Source organism: Lissotriton helveticus, chromosome 3_1 (assembly GCF_964261635.1).
Source record: "Lissotriton helveticus chromosome 3_1, aLisHel1.1, whole genome shotgun sequence".
NCBI lineage: Eukaryota > Metazoa > Chordata > Amphibia > Caudata > Salamandridae > Lissotriton > Lissotriton helveticus.
Window position 1 is genome coordinate 1,174,599,967 of NC_136061.1, and position 19,368 is coordinate 1,174,619,334.

At 42.0% G+C, this 19,368-nt stretch overlaps 2 protein-coding genes across 4 annotated transcripts in view; one reads left to right on the forward strand and one right to left on the reverse strand.

Annotated features, from left to right (window-relative positions):
• The window catches only part of THYN1 (thymocyte nuclear protein 1), a 190,409-nt gene extending 186,252 nt beyond the window's left edge, over window positions 1-4,157 (reverse strand). The window contains exon 1 of one of the 3 annotated variants that reach the window (XM_078683869.1): window positions 4,026-4,104. In XM_078683869.1, the coding sequence (XP_078539995.1) occupies window positions 4,026-4,063 (38 nt within the window). In that variant the 5' untranslated portion in view covers window positions 4,064-4,104. Of the gene's footprint in view, window positions 1-3,903; window positions 3,924-4,025 lie in introns of those variants that run through there. The other 2 variants (XM_078683871.1, XM_078683870.1) reach the window with 2 other exon arrangements.
• Window positions 4,158-4,274: 117 nt separating this feature from the next.
• The window catches only part of ACAD8 (acyl-CoA dehydrogenase family member 8), a 265,843-nt gene continuing 250,749 nt past the window's right edge, over window positions 4,275-19,368 (forward strand). Inside the window, exon 1 of the mRNA XM_078681817.1 lies at window positions 4,275-4,476. Coding sequence (XP_078537943.1) covers window positions 4,365-4,476 — 112 coding nt within the window. The 5' untranslated portion in view covers window positions 4,275-4,364. The remainder of the gene's footprint in view (window positions 4,477-19,368) is intronic.

Here is a 19,368-nt window from a genome sequence, read left to right on the forward strand (position 1 = left end):
ACCGACACCACAGACATCTATATCCTTCGTGGGACAGCTTGAATCCTGCTCCTGGTCGTCGTCGACGCCTCCTGGTCCTCGAGGCTGCAGAGACAAACTTCACCTCTTCACCTGATTGCATCTCGACATCGCCTGGTTCCTTCCTTGTTCCTTCCTGGTCACTGGCTAGTGACCCAGACTGCCCCCTCTGCTTTCAGGTTCTTCTCATCTTCGATCCACCCGGACACTTTTCTTCTGGTCGCCTGCAGCACTTCTTTGCAGCTCTCCATAGGAAACAGCGATGAAACCCGACACGAAAAGACACCTATGCACCAGGCTTCCCTGGGTGAGGTAACTCGAGTACTCCGGTGCTCCCGTGGGTGTTGACTCTCGAAGTGTCCTAGTTTAAAAGGGTTTTACCGTAGTCCATCCGGAAGTGTCCTTAATCTACTACTTTGTAACTTTTACGTTCCCATTATAACTCTATGGTAACTCGCGACTGTGTTCCCACACTGCACGCGTCTCCCGTGGGTCTCCTACTTCCTAACCTTTGGTTCTGTAGTGTAGCCCCAGCGATTCCCTAGGCCTATTCACTATTCCTGAAGTGGTCCTTATACCACTTACTTAGTATATGGTTCGTGAGGCCCTTAGGGCAGAATTGTATTTGTGCAACTTATAGTATGCTAAATCAGTAACTTGTAACGTATCTCGAACTCTGACCTCATAAAGAGTGCAGAGGGGTTGTGTTAGTAATAAATAAATATATATTTGATATATACCTTGTGTGGTGTCCTTTCATTTGAATGTAATGTAATGTGTATACTTGTAAAGCGCACTGTTGCCAGTCGGCGTCCTGGCGCTGTATACCGCTGGGGAACCCGTCCTGGCTTTCCCTGTGGGATGGTCCCTGCTGGGAATCCCCAAGGTGGAGCCAGGCATCCCCGGCGTTGATGGGGCCGTTGTGGAGATTAGGCAAGCTAATGCCCAGAGTTGCCGAGTGGGACCCCTGGTTAGAATAGGCACCGAGGCGAGAATTATCGAGTCAGCTGACCCTGGTCCACGACCCTGCCGCGTCGGGAATCGAACCCTGGTCCCGGGCCGACTTCTGCTTCCGGGTCTGCCCCTCTAACCAGTGAGCCACACCACTACACTGGTATTCAGGGGATTATATATGGTAAAACAGCTGGCTTCACATTCTCTCTGAAGTTTTAGCCTGACTGCTGGTCCATGCTACCACTAGGATAGCTGATCAATAAGGTTGACTTTACAGCCACCATCATAAGGGTCGTTTAGACTGGTGCAAGGTGCCCACTAGAATAATGGACAACATATGCCATGCTAACTTCTCACATATACATAAATGCATATATGCAAACACACATGAATAAACCCACAAAGACACATGTAGACCTGGTGCCCACCAGACATTCCTGCATGAACATGCATGAGAAGGGGGGGGGGCAGTTCCTTCCTTAAACATACCAACTTCTCCCCCTCTTTAAAAGGTGTCACTGTCGACAAACAAAGAACACAATTGCCTTGACACAGAAGCGATTTCTGATCAGCAAAAGACCCTGTCTCCAAAGGCCAGTCTTTTCTGAAGTAAAGCTCTGAGCATCCCGCCCCCCCACCCCACTTCCTCTCCTCCCCCCAGGCCCTGTGGCGGAATCCATCTTTGTGTAAAGGAGGTGTTGTTTGTGAAAACTCTCCAAAGCATAGGAGAGTGTAGCAGCACTCAGATGTTTCCAGGGAGCAAGAGTACTCTCTGACATGCACTCGCCACTTGGGCTTTCTACAGCCCAATGGAGTGAAAAAGAACAACTCTTCCTTGTTTCATCATTGGCAATATTTTATAGAAGGGGGAAATAAAATTGGGTTTGATGTTTCCAGACAAGTTACATTTTAGGGGCCCCAGAACTCGAACACAATTGTGCGGGCATCTTATATGATGTTATTCAAATAGGAAAACACGTTCCCATAATAATGCAAACAAAAAACTAGACATTGCTCAAACCAGACCACCACATTTAAAGGCAGCCATGTAAAAGCACAGGAAGTGGAACCAATTGAGTACAGCTACAAAGAAATGAAGGCAATGAAAAAAAGCAACCCATGGGATTTAATGACGAATTTACACAAACTGAGATTGCAAAATGCAGGCATTTTGTTTTTTACAGCGTGAGGGCCCGAGAACATTTAAATACCATAAGGGCACTGTACACGCACTCAGAGTAATAAACTGTGTACTGTAATGCACACAAAACATTCCTTAGCTATTAATTTAAGGTCTGTTTCTCCACACTTCCATATAAGTTAAGTAGATGAGAAAGCCAGCCATTTGAGCTTGGAAGAAACATCTGACTCCTTTCAAACAGTTTACTCAAACTCTCACACCTCCCCTCCTTCTTTCCCTAACCAAACCCACACTGGGGACGCTGCAGGGCAACAAACAACGCATCCAGGCTCCACCCTTAAAAAATAAATATGTTTCAGCCTCGAGGCGCATAGATTTGTAGTGCTAATTCAGTCCTCCCAGGAGAAAGAGAATGCTGGCTGTAAAAAGTAAACTTGCAGAATCAATCGCCAGGCTCAAGGTTCCGCCCCCTCCCCTCCTTACTGAAGTAGATACTGAAACCAGGCCAAAACATTTATCCTCTTTTGATTCCACCCACTCAACCAGCTCTCCAGTCCTCTCACAGAGCCAGGGATGACCAAATTCTGCAAACAATAGTTCCATTAATTACATCATAGTTTCACAGCAGCCGGCCACAGATGCTGCACTAAGTCAAACAAATGAAAGAAACAGGATTGGACGGTTGATAAAAACTTTTGACTCACAAATTAAGCCTCCTAAAAGAAACGCCAGCACTTAAAAATTTTGCAAAATCACCCCAACGATGCAGGTACTTGATGCTCATGTTTTCTACGATTGCTTCAGCCGATGTTGTCCTTTACAGTTGCCACAAACTGCTTGACAGCAAATAAAGACAGAGCTGAATAAACAGGAAGTGCAGTGCAGCTGAGGAACACACTGTGGATAAAGCACACTAAAACGCTGCCAGTTGTCGCGCAACAAGAGAGCAGCCTCCACAGTAGCACTGTGTGCTTCACGGAACGACAAAGACACAGCAAGAATTACTGCAGACGCACTCTAATCACACAGAAGCCCAAAGATCATTTGGACATTTCCCACAACAACAAAGAAGTTCCACTAAATTCTCCAATCTCTCTGATACCTTCGCTGGAGTTCGTGCACGCTTTCTCACAATAACAAAATTTGCCGAAACCGGAAGAAAAGGAGTACTTGGGCCATGGGCCACTGATAAGAAAAACACACGGAGAACAGCAGGAAATAGTATGCTAAAACCAATAGAAATTGAGAAAAACATAAGTGGCAAGCACACACACACAAATGAAAAGTAAGAATTGGATGTAATCCCCTTTAAAGATTTACAGTAAATATAATGGATTAGGCGTAACCTAAAAAGGTTATTCTCCACAGGAGTTACAAATAAAAGCCAATTGAGCTTAAACAAATAAAGCCTGCAAACAGAAAGTAAGCAAACTTGACTAACAAAACAAAATTCCAATAGTAAGCATTGTGAGGAGTACATTACTAGGTCAGCTTCCAACTTGTCCCCAAATTGGAGAGGTTTACACTTTAGGACAGTTATGTACACGTTAGTCCAATGATTCCCCTGCTACAGACACCTGATGGCATGTGGACACAAACATGTTCCCGCACGCTTCACAATATTGTAATTGCATTTATATAGCGCTTACTACCCATGACGAGGCTACTACCCCTGGTAGGCTTCGACCTGAAAAGACAGCATTAGACAAAAAACAAAAACATGCGGTTTGTCTTCTAGTCTAAAGGGCATCAAATGAATGGTTTCAAAAGTTCCTCTTGTTCGTACTTACTACCCACAACTTGAAAATTAATTCTGGATGTAAAAATCTAGAGCGTCGGAGGCAACATATTTTTTTGTGCTTTCTATTGACAATTCATGTGAGAAACCCCGTGCACTGCTCTCCGCTCTTACCTCCTCTCACGTGTTCGAATAATATCCACCATAAACATGCATCCGGTAAAGATCCGCCTTGAGACCAAACACACACCAATTATAAAGAGGCACCCGCTGTCCCAACAAGCACCGTCAGTCGTAAACTCAACAGTGACACTATCCTCCTTCTACCAATCCAAACCCTCTGTTTACACATGCCCCTTTTCCCAAAGTGCTTCGGACTTCATTTCCCGGCATGCCGGGTTGCCCCTTGATCCTGGTTACGTCACATGTAGGCGGGAATCCCCCGAGTCCCTCCTCGCCTCCCTTTCTCTCGGCTGTTCACCTTCATGCCAAATTTTCTGAGAAGTGGCAGTCATGGCGAGTGTGTTGAGGCGCAGGTTCGGTGCGCTTCTTTCCCGGTCCTTGAGGTGTTCTCTGTTCGTGGGAGTTGTGCGTCCTGCTAGAACCATCTCAAGCTGCATCGACCGTAAGATCAAGAGGGACTTAACTACCAGCCAAATGACGTATACTATATGTTACACTTCCCTGTTACATGTTTACCGTGTCTCTGCCCTTGATTTGTTATTTTTTTTTAGTTGCATGCTGGGATTGTTGCCATATATATAATGATGAAAGTACGCTACACGTCCTCCGTTCAAAGTGGTGTTGGTTAAATGCCTAGAACTAACAGATGATTTGACAAAGTGGGGCTGATATTTACTCAGGACCGCCCAGTGTATTACCTCTTTCAGGGTAGCTCAGCTAATTGAATGGCCTGACGGTCCCCTGTCCATGTCCTATTGTGACTACACTGATGCGAGGTGCAAGGGTTATTAAAGTGTTCGCACGACATGCTGGTACTGCTCCTTTGAGAGAAGTGCTTGTGTCAGGGATGAGTCCGTAGTGTTTGTAATTACCCTTGAACATGAGTAGTGTAAAGGTTGTAAGGCTGACGAATATGTGTATAGTATAGTGTTGAATGTAGGCGTAAGCCGTAAGGAGTCCAAGGAATTACTATCATGGATGTGTCCGCAATAACACGCTTTCAGAATCAGACTAAAGTGCAGTATGGACTGCGCCACTATTGGTCCCACGTCCAGTTATTTTTACCTTCGGTTGAGCTTGGCCTCCGGCTGCCTATGATGCTAAGCTATCTCCACTGTGGTGGTCGGGTGGCTCGCTACATCCCTCTCCTCTTTGGATTACTCTGCATCTCATTTGTGTTTTACTGCAAGTCATGGATCTTGGCACTTGAGGATATTGTTGTAGCAGACATATCTTGGAGTTTCTGGCTGGGGGTTGGTCAGGCACTCAGGCTGTACTATTGTTTGGAGCAGGGCGAGCCCTTCTGGTTCAATAGTGAGAGGGTGGGCTTTCGGCAGGTTGTCCCAAGGAGACTCCAGGTGGTACAGGTGAGGAGTCTGTTGTAACATTAGATGATGGTCCTCACAGCATAAGTGAAATCAATAAACCTTTATTGATATAGAGGTCTGCAGGCAACAGGCGAGGCTAACAAGCAGAACATCTGGCATAATCTGCCCACAGCATTCTGACATCACATTATATACATGGAAAAGGTTCTATCATGACATCACAATGCACCAACAAGTTCATGGTGAAGTCAGGGGATAGACGTCTACTACCTAAGCTACCTTCAGCGGGAACTGCACGGGGCGGAGCCAAGAAGGGATCGAAAAAGTCTCAAGCCAATGTCTGAAAGAAGCTGGTCGAAGAAATCCAATGGTTGCAAGAAGCGGACTCCAAGCTCCCCCTCCTGTGTATATACTGTCTCTCTTCCCCCACCTCTTTCCCTCCTTCATTCTTTGTCTACTTCCCCTGCTCCTACCCCCTCTCCCCTGAATCTTCCCCATTCCTGCTCCTTCACTTACATATATGTCCTTATTGTTTTTCTCGATCTAACATGTAACTATGCTCTGAAACTGTGTAATCTTGTAATGATGTAACCTGCAACTATGGTCTGATACTCATGTAAAGCGCTCTGATACCTTCGGGTCTAGCCAGCGCTATATAAAACTTTTCAAATAAATAAATGTGCTAGTGCAGTGAAAACGAACTATAGAATACAACTTTTGAACGTCCAGGTTTAGTTATGGATGAACCTATAGCTTTCATGTTATCCATTATAGGTTCTGAGATATCCTTAAACTCATCACTATGAATAGTATTGTCAGTGTTAAAATTACATTTGTCAATATTTCTGGTAATCAGCAGATGCTACTGGATTTTCACAACAAGGAATGCTACGAAAATCTCTATTAGTGTTATCAATTGACACTAACTCATGCCACAAATATCCATCTTTTTCCTCTGATGAGTATTTTTTTGACTTGGCAATAAGCACTTTCTGACCGAAAAAATGGATCTGAATATTTTAGATTCTCCCTTTTGTACAAGATTTCTCACAATAACCCAATCTCCTTTTTCAATTTGTTTGTCTTCTGCTCTGTGCACCTTGTCATGATAATTTTAGACATAAGCTGGTTTTCTTGTATTCTATGTTTAACTTTTAGAATTTCATCATCAATTACAAGTTTAGTATTTTCATTCATGTTCGGTCTGAATTTGGGTGTGAGTTGTGTATTACCTTTTCTGCCTCAAGGAAAAAGGGAGTATATACTGTTACATTATTGGTTGTGTTGTGTAACAATTTGCTTTTTCTTGTATAAATTCATTTACAGGAAATTCGATGCAAGAGCAAGTTGAACTCCTTCTTTGATGAACCTGTTAATTGGTCCTACTTGTCCATTAGATTTGGGCGAATACAATGGTGATCTTTCCTGTTTAATTCCATTACTTTTTAAGAATGAAACAATTTTTTCTGAAGAAAATTGTTTACCATTATCTGAGACCATTATGCGTTGTAAACCCTCATTAGCAAAGCATTTCTTTAGAAATGTAATCACTGAGTCTGTGTCAATCTCGGCTACAAATTCATAATAAATCCATTTACTGTAATAATCACTTACTAAAATTATGAATCTACAATCTCTTTCCAAAACATTGAATGGACCTGCAAAACCTATAGCAATTTTACTCCAGGACATTTCTGGAAGACTTACTGACTGCATTTCATTTCCTCTAGGTATCCAATGTTTATCAGAATTTAAACAAACTGAACATTTGTCTATATATAGATTAACATCTGTGTCTAATCCTGGCCACCAGCAGTACATTTTCAATAACTTCTCGGTTGAAGTAGATCCTGGGTAGCTTCTGTGAGCTAAGTCAATTAAACGTTTCCTAAGTTTGGTTGGTGGTATGATAAGATCTCCACGTAATAACAGTCCATTTTCAATACTCAATACATCAGAAACTTGAAGGTAACTTTTCAGTTCAGATGGTAAACTCCTTATTGATGGCCATTTACTTGTGACATATTCTTTGACTTTAATAAAATAAATAGGGTCACTTTTTCTTAAATCTATCCATTCTGTTACAGAACATGTGCAATCGGTTTTATTAAAAATCTCAACTCTTGCTACAACACATTCTGTGTCTTCCTCAATATTTGTTTCCAAATCGGTTACTGGTAATCTTGATAAGCAATCTGCTCTTATATTTACTTTTCATGATCGAAGTTTAATAGTAAAAATAAATTCTTGTAATTTTGCTAACAATCTTACAAATCTAGAAGAAAATTTCCCATTACCTCTTCCACATCCGTCCATCATGTAAGTTAAAGGCTTGTGATATGTTACTAATTCAAAATGTTTGCCCCAGAGATACATTTTAAGTTTCTCCACAGTCCACACACATGCCAAATGTTCTCTCTCTATTGTGCTATAATAGAGCTCAGCCTTGTGTAAACATCTAGAAATAAATGCTGCAGTCTGTACACATCCATTTACTTTTTGGGTAAAACTGGCCCCTATACCGAGTGAGCTTGCATCAACTGTAATTATATTACTGCCTTCTGATTCTTAGGGATTTAAAGTAGGTGCTTCAACAATTGCTTTCTTTATTTCACAAAATGCAAATTCTTCTTCTTCCTTCCAATTATATTTTTCACCCTTTCTTAGTAAAGCACGTAAAGGTTCTACCGTATCTGCATGATTCTCGATAAAGCGTGAATAATATTCACTGAGACCTAAGAAAGATCTTAGCGAATCTTTATCATCAAGTCTAGGAGCATCAGAAATCGCTTTTACCAAATCTAGTTTTGGTTTTATTCCATCAGAACTTAAAACATGTCCTAAATATTCTATTTCTTGTTCTAGAAACTTGCATTTTCTCTTTGAAACAGTCATGCCTCTTTTATTTAAATTATGAAGAACAGTGCCAAGTATGCTATAATGTTTTTCTACAGTGCTTGCATGTATAATGATGATGTCTTAGAATTTTCAACTCCTTAACATCTTTTAATATATATTCTATATTTTTTTGGAACATGCTAGCTGAAGAAGCAAGCCTGATAAAGTCTGATAAATCTGTACGCACCAAAGGGTGTGACAAAGGTTGTGTAATCTTTGGAATCTTAAGCTAATTTGACCTGATGGTAGGCTGACTTGAGATCTATCAAAGAAAAATATTTTGATCCAGAAGTAGCTGCCAATAATTCTTGTATTTTAGGTAAAGGATGGCAGTCTACCACTATGTTTTTATTTAATGACCTCAAGTCTGCACAGAGACGGATTTCATTTTTTAAAACATAATCACTTAGCAGAAACTCACTCTGCAGAGTCAGTTTGTTCAATTACTCCTTCATCTACAAATTTAGTAAGTAATTTCCGCAGATCACTCCTGACAGATAATGGGACAGTCCTTACTTTATGTTTAACTGGAATGGCATTTTTTTAAACTTTAGACGGCTCAAAACATTCACACAACAAATGCAGTCTTCTAATAGTGAATCATATTTTTTTTAAACTGTTTCTATATCATTGACTGCTGTAGAAATATGTGCATTAGCGATATCAAGTTCACCCTGAACAATACGGTCATCTGCTCCAGGTTTTAAAATAATTCCTAGACTTGCCAAATCTTTCTATCCAACAATAATTCTTCCACTTTCTGCAACATATATTTTGGTTGTAACAGACCTACCTTTAATAGTTAACCCCTTCCATGCTCATGACGGAACGGTTCCGTCATGAGCGTCGGTTGAGCTGTGCTCATGACGGAACCGTTCCGTCATGGTTCCATAAGCCCAATGGAACGTTCAGCACAGCGCGGAAATTCGCGCCGCGCTGAAGCGGTTAATATATCATGGAAATAGCCTAACGTGTTAATATCAAATTCTCCAAAAGCCTTTGGATTTACATTGGTTGCTTGTAACTTTACATTAGGCCAAAACTCTTCGTACATTTTATCAGAACTTATAGTGATTGGCGATCCTGAGTCTGCCATCATTTTTAATTCCACTGTTCCTATATAGGCTACTCCAAGGGGTCCTTTAATTTTACTTGTTTTTTCGTCGACAGTCAAAACAGTATTGGAACGAATCTCTTAATCAAAATCATCGATATTACTTACTTTTACTGTTTGGAATTTCATAGATTTAACATTTCTGCAAACAGTTGCAAAATGCCCAATTTTTAAACATGTTGAGCATTTCTTACCATTAGCTTGACATCCTGAATAGTCTGTTTTGTGGTTTTTTGATCCACATCTGAAGCAAACAATATATTGAGTTTCCATAAAATGACCTACTTTATTTCTTTTCTTGTTTTTAACTTCTAGCTTCCTTCTATCCTGTAAAGCAAAAAGGTTAGCCTTCTGATAATTTTCTGACGAAAGTACTTTTGGAAATTCTAATAAACGTTTGATTCCTTTCGCAATATCTATAACCTCCTGAAGTGTGGCATTCCTGCACGCTAATAACCTTGCTTGAATTTTCATTACGAAACAGTGAAAAACAAGTTGGTCTCGTATGTAAGTGTCAAGCATTTCATTAAATTCGCATTTAGTAGCTAAGAACTTGTAATATACTCTTCAATTGTTTCAGTCTCTAACTGGTTTCTCATTCAAAAACAATGTCTTCCAATCATTATATTGGGTTCTTCTCCAAATTGTTTTTCCAATCTTTTAATAGCTTTCTGATACTCATCCAGTGGTATGAACTGTCCAGGAGGACTCTCATATTCAGGTAAGCTGTCAAATATTTCCTGATCGGCTGCTCCAAGCAACCCAAACATTAGCGCTTTCTTTCTCTCAGGTGCATATCTTTTTCCATCAATAGCAACAAGATAATTTTCAAATGAACATAGCCAATTTTTCCATCTCATTGATGGTTTGCCTGTTTCGGACAAAAATGCAGCTGGTGTGCTTATGTTTGAATTTTGTGCCATTGTCTCTTTATAATCACAATCTCTATTCTTTTACCTTGAAATCAATTTTAGTATCTTATTTTAAACTTTCTCCTTGTAATATTTTTCTTCCTTGTACGTTCTCCTTGTTACTCTTGAAATACTATAGTTGTTTTGAAGTAAGTCTCGTGTTCATATGTTTTTTTTATAATAGCACAAAAAATTCTTTGCAATTAGAAGCGTAACAATATTTTTATTTTATGAAATAACCTGTAATAGTTCTCCGCTTTAAAATAAAGAAGAAAGGTGGATTACCTTTCAATGCACTTTGTAAAACGTTGCAACCTGTTCGTCGTTCTAGAAAAGCTGACTAAATGATCCCGGTGCACTGCCAGAAGGGAAAATCCTGATATAAAGATGGAATCACGCACGTTACGTTATAGCTGCTTTGCGTGCGTAGTAACTAATTAATTGGACGTTGGCTGCACGTCACAGAATCAGTTGCGGCTCACGAGGAAAAAGAGCCGTTAAAGGTTAACATCAACTGCCACAAATAATGGTATGCTTCTACGATTGTATTAGCTATTCGTGCATTACACGTTGATTTGTTCGAGTTACAGCAGTCTTTGAAGAAGTAAAATATTTTAAGGAACTTGCCTGTTTTTGTCCTGGGTTTTCCTTCTATGTAAAGTGGTTACCTCAAAGAAGCTTCAGCTGTCGCAGGCCTCCTAAATTAATCTTCCGGTGCTGTAAATAACTTGTCGCCAAATTTTAGTAACATTAGATGATGGTCTTCACAGCATAAGTGAATTCAATAAACTTTTATTGATATAGAGGCCTGTAAGCAGCCGGCAACAGGCGTGGCTAACATGCAGAGCACCTGGTATAATCTGATCATAACATTCTATGACAGCATAGTATATACATGGAAAAGGTTCTATCATGACATCACAATGCACCAACAAGTTCACTTGCTAGTGCAGTGAAAACTAGCTATAGAATACAACTAGTTTTGTTAGTTAAGCATTCAATACATATACAACAGGGTCGACCCATTTCCTATTGTTTGCTGTGGGATAGAGATGGGTAAGAACATAGAATGTGGACAAATAGTTGAATATAGAATGTGGAATCTTTTTGTGGGCGTTCCAAGTGTGACGGTTAGGGAGATCAGTTGTTAGCGTCAAGTTCTGGAGTGCCATACGCTGGTGCCGCTCCTTACGTGGATTTTAGTTATGGAACAAATAAACTACTTGCATCCTTACATGTGGAAGACCTCTTTCTTTCCAACTATGGCAACGAGGATGGGATGGAGTGGTGCCGGCATATGAGGAATTGTTTTAGATGGTCAGAACCATATTTGATGCGTGGGGGCTGTCGATATCCTGAAGTGTTCTTTTAGACTGTGAGTGTCCTGACAAGGAGCCTGGGTATCTTTATGATGGGTTGACGGCCATATGAAGACCCAGGTGTTCACAGCCGATCGGATTTGTTAATGCATGGCATACTGTTCATCTCGTGTCCTTTCTAGTCTTCCTGTGAGGCGTCGGCCATACTGAGTGCATCGGAAGTGTGTTGACGGAAGCGGAAATTGCATAGTGATGCTCACACTGGCAACCATTTTCTTCGTTTAGAGTATGATGGATAGGAGGTTGCCATTCTAGTGGAGGGCGTGACCCGTCATCAAGTGACGTTCACGCCAGCAACAATTTTCTTTTTTAGGATTATGATGGAGGTTATTGGTCCAGTTGAGGCGGTGACACATCGTCTATGGGCTTCTCTCTGCAGCAGCAATATGCTTCTCTCTGCAGCAGCAATATTGAGGCTGTGAGACAATGCTTCATTTGACAGTCTTTTTCTAGGTTACGTCTGTATTAGGGTTCCAGTTGTGGATCATCGTGTCCATTAAAAAACGACATATGTCACAAGTAAGTGGATACCTTGTGCATGGTTTGGAGATATTTAGGTGAGAAACTCTTCAGTGATTGGCACACTGTGTGCATATTACGTAAGCTGCATTCAGGTATAAATAGTGAGACATTCCAGTGATTGGCATACCATTGGCTAATTACAATATCTGCTAATATTATTCCGGTGATTGGCTCACCACTGGCCAACTACAATTTTTCCTACTAAATTTCGGCTAGTAACTTTAACAGAATTATGGCAATTACTAGTTAAGCATTTCCTAATTTTATATAGGTTGACATGTATGTGTGTTATTGCTATGCAGTATTCCTGTGTGTTATTAAATTAGGCAATTGCTAGTCCTGTATCTGTTAATTAAGCATTTCCTATTTTTTACTTAAGGGGACTTTTATGTGTATAATTGCCACACATAATTATTATTGACATACATGTGCTGGTTGTATGGTGAGTATTCAGCCTCCTCCATTTTTTGGGGCGGCAGAGCTTGGAGAGCCACCTATGCAATGGGATCAATGGCTACATCTGTTTGAAGCATATGTGAAAGTACCAGAGAAGGATAAATGTTCGGAAGAAAGACACTTATCATTATTAAAACAAAGATTAGGTGTTATAGGTTTGAGAGAGTTAAAAATGTACCCCTAATAGAGAATGCTGTTGATGTAGGTGTTTCCCAATATGCAATGAAACAAATGCAGGAAAGATTTGGTAGGAGAAATTTAATGTGGTTATTGAACGGTTTAAATTCAATTTGAGGGCTCAGAAAGAAGATGAGACTATTGATCAGTTTGTGGCTGCTCTTAGAGGTTTAGCGGTAACCTGTGATTTTGAGCACATGTTGTATGACCAGGTGGACCAAATTCTCATGAAGAACAAATCTAAAAATGTTATGGTTGTGTGGGGAGATGAAACTGAGGCAGCATCTGATGTTGCTCAAAGATTTGAGTTATCTGAGAAATGCAATCAAACAGTAAGAAGTACGAGCGGCAGCAATACACGCAAGTGCCATTGGTGCCGGGCAGGATACAAGATACAAGAATAAAGCTGGAGAGGGGAAGACAAATGATGGGAGATAGAAGAATAAAGCTGGTGAGGTGAAGACAGATGAAGGGGGACGTATTTCTGGTGAAGGGCTGTTCTGTTTCATATGTGGTTCGAGTACCCATTTGTCTAATTATAAAACGTGCCTAGCTTTGAACAAAGCATGTAGCACTTGCAAGAAAAAAGGCAATTTTAGCAGAATACGCTCAAATATGGGCAAAAAATGTAAACCAAAAATCAGAAGATGTGACCGATGAAGGAGAGCTTACAGAGTGTGCTATTGAGTGTGCAAGATGCTAAAGCATGTGGAAGTAGGAAGGCCACGAAATTACTTAGCTGTGTAGTGTGTATTGATGGTGAATACGTTGAGACGATGGTGGATTCGTGTGTGTGGTATACCATCATGGTGAAGAATAAGTTTGACAGATTGTGACTGTAGGAGAGTAGGGTCTGCTTTCCTATGGTCACCCCACTTTTTGCTTTTTGCTTCACTGGTTTTCTACTTAATGTGGCTGTGGGCCTGCTAATCAGACCCACAGCCCTGCTGTTCGCTCTCTAAATTCACACCATGTACTTTAGGTACATCACCAATTGGGATTTGGGTCACTCTTATGAGTCCCTGTACAGTGTACCATAGGTACCCAGGGCATAGGTGCACCCAAGGCTTACCAGGGGCTGCAGCATATCTTTTGCCACCCCTGGCTGGCTCAAACTGACACAACTGGCTGATCACTCAGCTGGGCAAGGTCGTGTAATTACCTCTTGCGTAGATATAGTATTCCTATATCTAACCTTATATCTACACACATATACACCTATAAGTCACTCCTATGGCAGGCCTTAACAATCCTGAAGGCAGAGTGCTTGGTTTTATGTGAGATGGTGCTCTAGCATGAGCTAAGCCTGTCTGCAGCTTTCAGAACCATGTGCTTATAGCTGTTCTAGGATATTGCAATACCATATACTCTTAAGTGCATTATGAACCTCGCGGTTAAATGCAAACTTTGGTTTGGCTTTATCAAAACATGTCGTGTAAGGTGTCATACGCTTTGGAATACCACCCCCTCGCCAGTTCTGGCGACGGGGGTAGCATTCCACCCTTCTAGAGGGAGAAGACCTGTTGTTCCTACTAATCCCGGTTAAAAGTTAACCAGAGCCTCAGCATCACAAAATGGATGCTGCTGCCACAGACACAAGTCTGACCTCCTGCTGCTGGAAGTCCTTCCAGCGAGGGAGGCTTGGACAATAGGTTTCCTGTCTTGGGAGGTGCTAGCACCACCCCAGACAGGCTATAGTGTATTGGGACAGGGAGGGCTGAATGAAATGAGACACTGCCTGGGGCACACAAGGTGTCCCATGCATAGTCCAGTTCAAACCGGTGCTGGGGCACTCCAGCCCCAGCTCTGGCGCGAAACTGGACAAAGGGAAAGGGGTGTAACCAACCCCTTCCTGGGTCCCACCCATAGGAGGGACCTAGCAGGTAATCCAGCCCCTAAATTTGGTATATAGGTAGGAGCTGAGTCCCAAGACTTTAGATTTATCCTGACTGAAACTCTGAAACGAAACTCTGGACCTTCGACATCCTACTCGACGTAGAAGACTGAAGAATCTCCCTTGTGGTTAACGAGTGACCACCCTGCACAAGCAGGCACCATCAAGCGGTCAAGGGTTTGCTTTGTCAACGCTCCTGACGGAGCTCGAGCACAGAGCCTGACAAGACCTGGACTTCCAGACATCCAACAGCCCGATCCACAGTCACAGCAGAGCTGAGACCCGTGGAGGCGACGAGAGATGTGGGACCGGCCATCTTGGAAAACCAGCGAATTGCTTCCCGTGCAACTTCTGAGGCACCCTCGAAGTTGTGCATTGGGGATTGAGAAGCCCCAGCCCCGAGCACCAACTGCACTGAAGATCAGCCCCCCACACTCCACAAGTTCTGCATGGGGCCCTTCTGCATTTTCCTGCTCGACGTGTCTGTCCGGTCACTTGCCCGTTGGCTAGTGGCCTCTGTGACGACGAAACCTTTGATTTACACCGCTGGTCTGGTTGCTCCAGACTGGCCCTTGCTCCCCTGAAAAGGAGCAGCCCATCAGACCTTGCTGGTCTGATTAAGAAGCCATCTTCCTTTTCTGCGTGGGTTGCCTTTGCCAAGGCTTGTTGACTTCAATCCAGAAGCCGACACCGCCCACAGCGAGATCCTTCGTGGGACAGTCGTGCCCAGCTCCTGGTCGTCGTCGACACCTCCTGGTCCACGTGGCTGCAGAGACAAGCTTCACGACATCACCTGATCGCATCCCGACATTGCTTGGTTCCTTCCTGGTTCCATCCTGGTCACTGGCTAGTGACCCAGACTCGGTCCCCTCTGCTTTCAGGTACTCTTCATCCTCGATCCGCCCTTGGATCCAACCGGACACTTCTCTCCTGGTCGTCTGCAGCATCTTTCTCCAAGGCTCCATAGGAATCAGCGACGAAACCCGACACACTTTGACACCTATGCACCCGCTTCCTGTGGGTGAGGTAACGCGAGTATTTCGATACTCCTGTGGGGATTGACTATCCTAGTGTCCTAGTTTCAAGTAGCTTTTACCTAGTCCATCCGGAAGTGTCCTAAAAGAACTAGTTTCCAATTCTTTTGTTCCCATTCTAACTCTATGGTAACTTGCGTGCGTGTAAAGACACTGCACGCGCATCCCGTGGGCCTCCTACTTCTTATCCTTTGGTAGTCCAGTGTAGCCCCAGTGATTCTCCAGGCCCTAGGCCTTTCCTTTGTTCGTGACGTGGTTCTTATACCACTATTTTAGTATATGGTTCGAAGTGCCCCTAGGGCATTACTGTATTTTGTGCAACTTATTGTATTTTAATTAAGTATCTTGTTATGTGCTGGTGCCTCTGACCTCATAAAGAGTTCAGAGGATTGTGGTAGAAATAAATACATATATATTTTGATATACAACCTGTGTGGTGTCCTTTCACTTGGTATTAAAGGGGTTACATATGGTAGAACAGCTGGCTTCACATGCCCTCTTGAGTTTAGCCTAAGACTGCTTTGTCCATGCTACCACTAGGATAGCTGGTCTATAAGGTTGACTTTACAACCATCACCATAAGGGTTGTTTGGACTGGTGCAAGGTGCTCACTAGAATAGTGAACATCATATACCAGGCCAACTTCTCACAGTGACCTGGCAGGATGCTACTTGAACCTGATGCAAATCCAGGTAGCTATTCTGGTTACAAGATTCCTATGCAAGGATTTATGTGAGCTGATATTGAATTTGGTTTCAACAAAGGTCTTGGGAAAGTATTTGTAGCTAATAAGGGAACCATGATTCCAAGTTGGCCGCATACAATGGAACTGGGGATAAAATTAGATCCATGTTTTAATCCTTCAGGATATTCAGTGCATATGGAGGAGATGGGAAGTGAAAAAGTGTGACAATGATTGTGGATATGGAAGTTTATAAAAAGATTATCCTGATGTATTTTGTGTCGAATTGGGAAGGATGCAAGGGTTCAAGCATAAAATCATTCTATGTGGTGATGCTACTTCTTTCATACAGAAACTTAGAAATGTGCCATTAAACTACCAAGGGAAATTGAAGGGCATTTTACAGGATCTATGTTAAAGCGGAAGAGGAGTTACTTTTGTGTGTGGACTTGAGGTGTCTAAATGAAGCAATATGGATAGATACTTTCCCACTTCCTAATGTGCAAGAATTGACTTTTTTCAATTGGGAATGCCCCTATGTTTTCGGCAATTGAGCTTTCAAGTGTATACAATCAAATTGAGTATGAAGAGTCGAAGCATTGTACAGCCTTCATAATTCCTGAACACATGTATCAATATCTTAGGATGCCTTTTGGGTGTGCAAGTGCATCAGCAGTCTTCTAAAGACAATGACCAGAATGATATCAGGAGTACACGGAGAGAAAGTATTTCAGGACAATATTTACATGTTTGGTTAAGGATCTGTGTACTCAGAATAAATGCTTAAAATTGTTTATGTTGGTACTTGAAGATAATGGGTTAACAATGAAAAAATGTATTTGGGAAGCAACGGGGAATATGTAGGGCATGTCCTATCTAAAGAAGGGATTCAACCTAAGATTAGTCATGTGTAAGGTATTGTGGAAGCACTGAAGCCAAAGAATAAGGAGCATTTGGCTGCTAGAATAGTGGTAATTTGTACTAGGTTAACGGCGCCACAGGGAGATATGCACTTTTCTTGTATGCAAGTGATTGGGTGCTGATTTTTCACGGTGCTACAAGGAGAAGAGAACCACTTTCCCTCTTCTAGTTAGGCGATGCCACAAATGTTTGTTGCTCCTTAGCACACGTTTAGTATTCTGCTGTATTTCGTTGTTGATTGAGGTGATATTTCCAACCCTCAATGGGGTTCTGGTGTGGATATCGTTGGTATTACTCAAGCTCCGTTGATGTGAAAACCAAAATAATGGTTCACTCTCTGTAAGCTTCTCATTAGTTTCTTAGCGGGAATAAATTCGTCCCCTCTGCCTCACGTAAGAAATATCACCTCAATCAACAACGAGATACAGCATCGGAGAATAGCCTTGAAAAAGTCGGGGGTTACATTCCCCAGTACGACGAAACACGTGTTGGCTGTGACGTCTCCTTCAATAAACAACGACAAAACCCTGAACAAAAGGATTAAGAAATTTTATTTTGCTGGTGTATGAATTGAATTGTGAAAACACTTGTATTTAACAATTACATAGAATACTAAACGTGTGCTAAGGAGCAACAAACAAAGAATAAGGAGCAGTTGATGTAATTCTTGGGCGGTACAACATTTTATTCACGTTATGTGGAAAACTATGCATCCAAGGTGGAACTTCTAATATACTAAATTTGTCTGTTTAGAAGAACAGTTTGTGCTTTAATGCGACCAAAGAAGAAATATCTGCAGCGCCCTCTTTGAAATCTTCTGTAAGAGTGGGGGGGGGGGGCTGAATTTATATTATCTGTGGGTATGAATAGTTATGGTGCTGGTGCTGTTTTTTTCACAGAAGAACAAGAGTGCTGAATGGATTGTAGTGTGTGCTTCCCTCATTTTAACGCAAACTGAGAGCAATTGCTTAGTCATTGAGAGAGCTACTTGCAGCTGCATGGGCAGCGGCACGCTTTCAAATGTATGTATGGGGGAAACCATTCAAAATATGCCCTCATAACAAGCCATTGGTCAATATTTTGAAGCCTGAAGGGGGAAAAATGTGACTCCAAGGCTGGCAAGACTAGCTTCAAAATAACAAATGTTCCATTATGAGATTGCTTGTGCACCTGGTAAAAACAAGACTATTCCACATAGATGTTCAAGGTTACCTAGTGACCAGTTGGATGAAAGTGTAAAGAATGAGGAGTGTGAGGTGGCATTAGGTATTGTGGGATGCGGAGAAAATACCAGATGAGGAGAGCACAAATTGACAAAGTATGTGAATATGAAAATGGGTAGAGATGTCATTTTGGAGGCCATGAATGGGTACATTGTGGATGGTTGGCCCCGAGAAGGGCCATTGGGAGTAGACTGTAGTGCATTTTGGAAGATCAGGGATGAACTTTCTGTATGCAAAGGAATAATTTTGAGAGGGAACAGGATTGTACCTCTGATGGAGTACAGGATTGTATCATAAAAATGTCACAAATGGGGCATGGTGGTATGTCAAGTACGAAAAGAAGAATTGAGGAACATTTTTGGTGGTCTGGTTTGGATGCCTCGGTAGACCGTTGTTTAAGGAAATGTAAGGCTTGTAGTGGAAGTGGCAAAGTTGAACATACCTCTAATGATGGTAGAATTACCGGAAGGTCTCCGCAGAAACTGCCCATTGATTTCATATGTCCCTTTTCCACATTGTAGACTAAAGAAAGTTGTACCATAGTACTTGTTCATTATTGTTCGAAATGGCCAGAGGTGAGGATGGTGAATAGTGTTACTATGGGTGTGCAGGGATGTGGAATTATTATAGCCTGATGCTCAAGACATATTGTTTGGGATCAAGGGCAACAAGTTTTCATACGTATTTTGTCCTTGGGACAAGTAGGCCCAATCACCTGCAGCACAAACCTTTTGGCTGCCAGTTTGCAGTACCACATTATGGATCAGGGAAGGGCACAGTCTGCAGTTAAGGTAA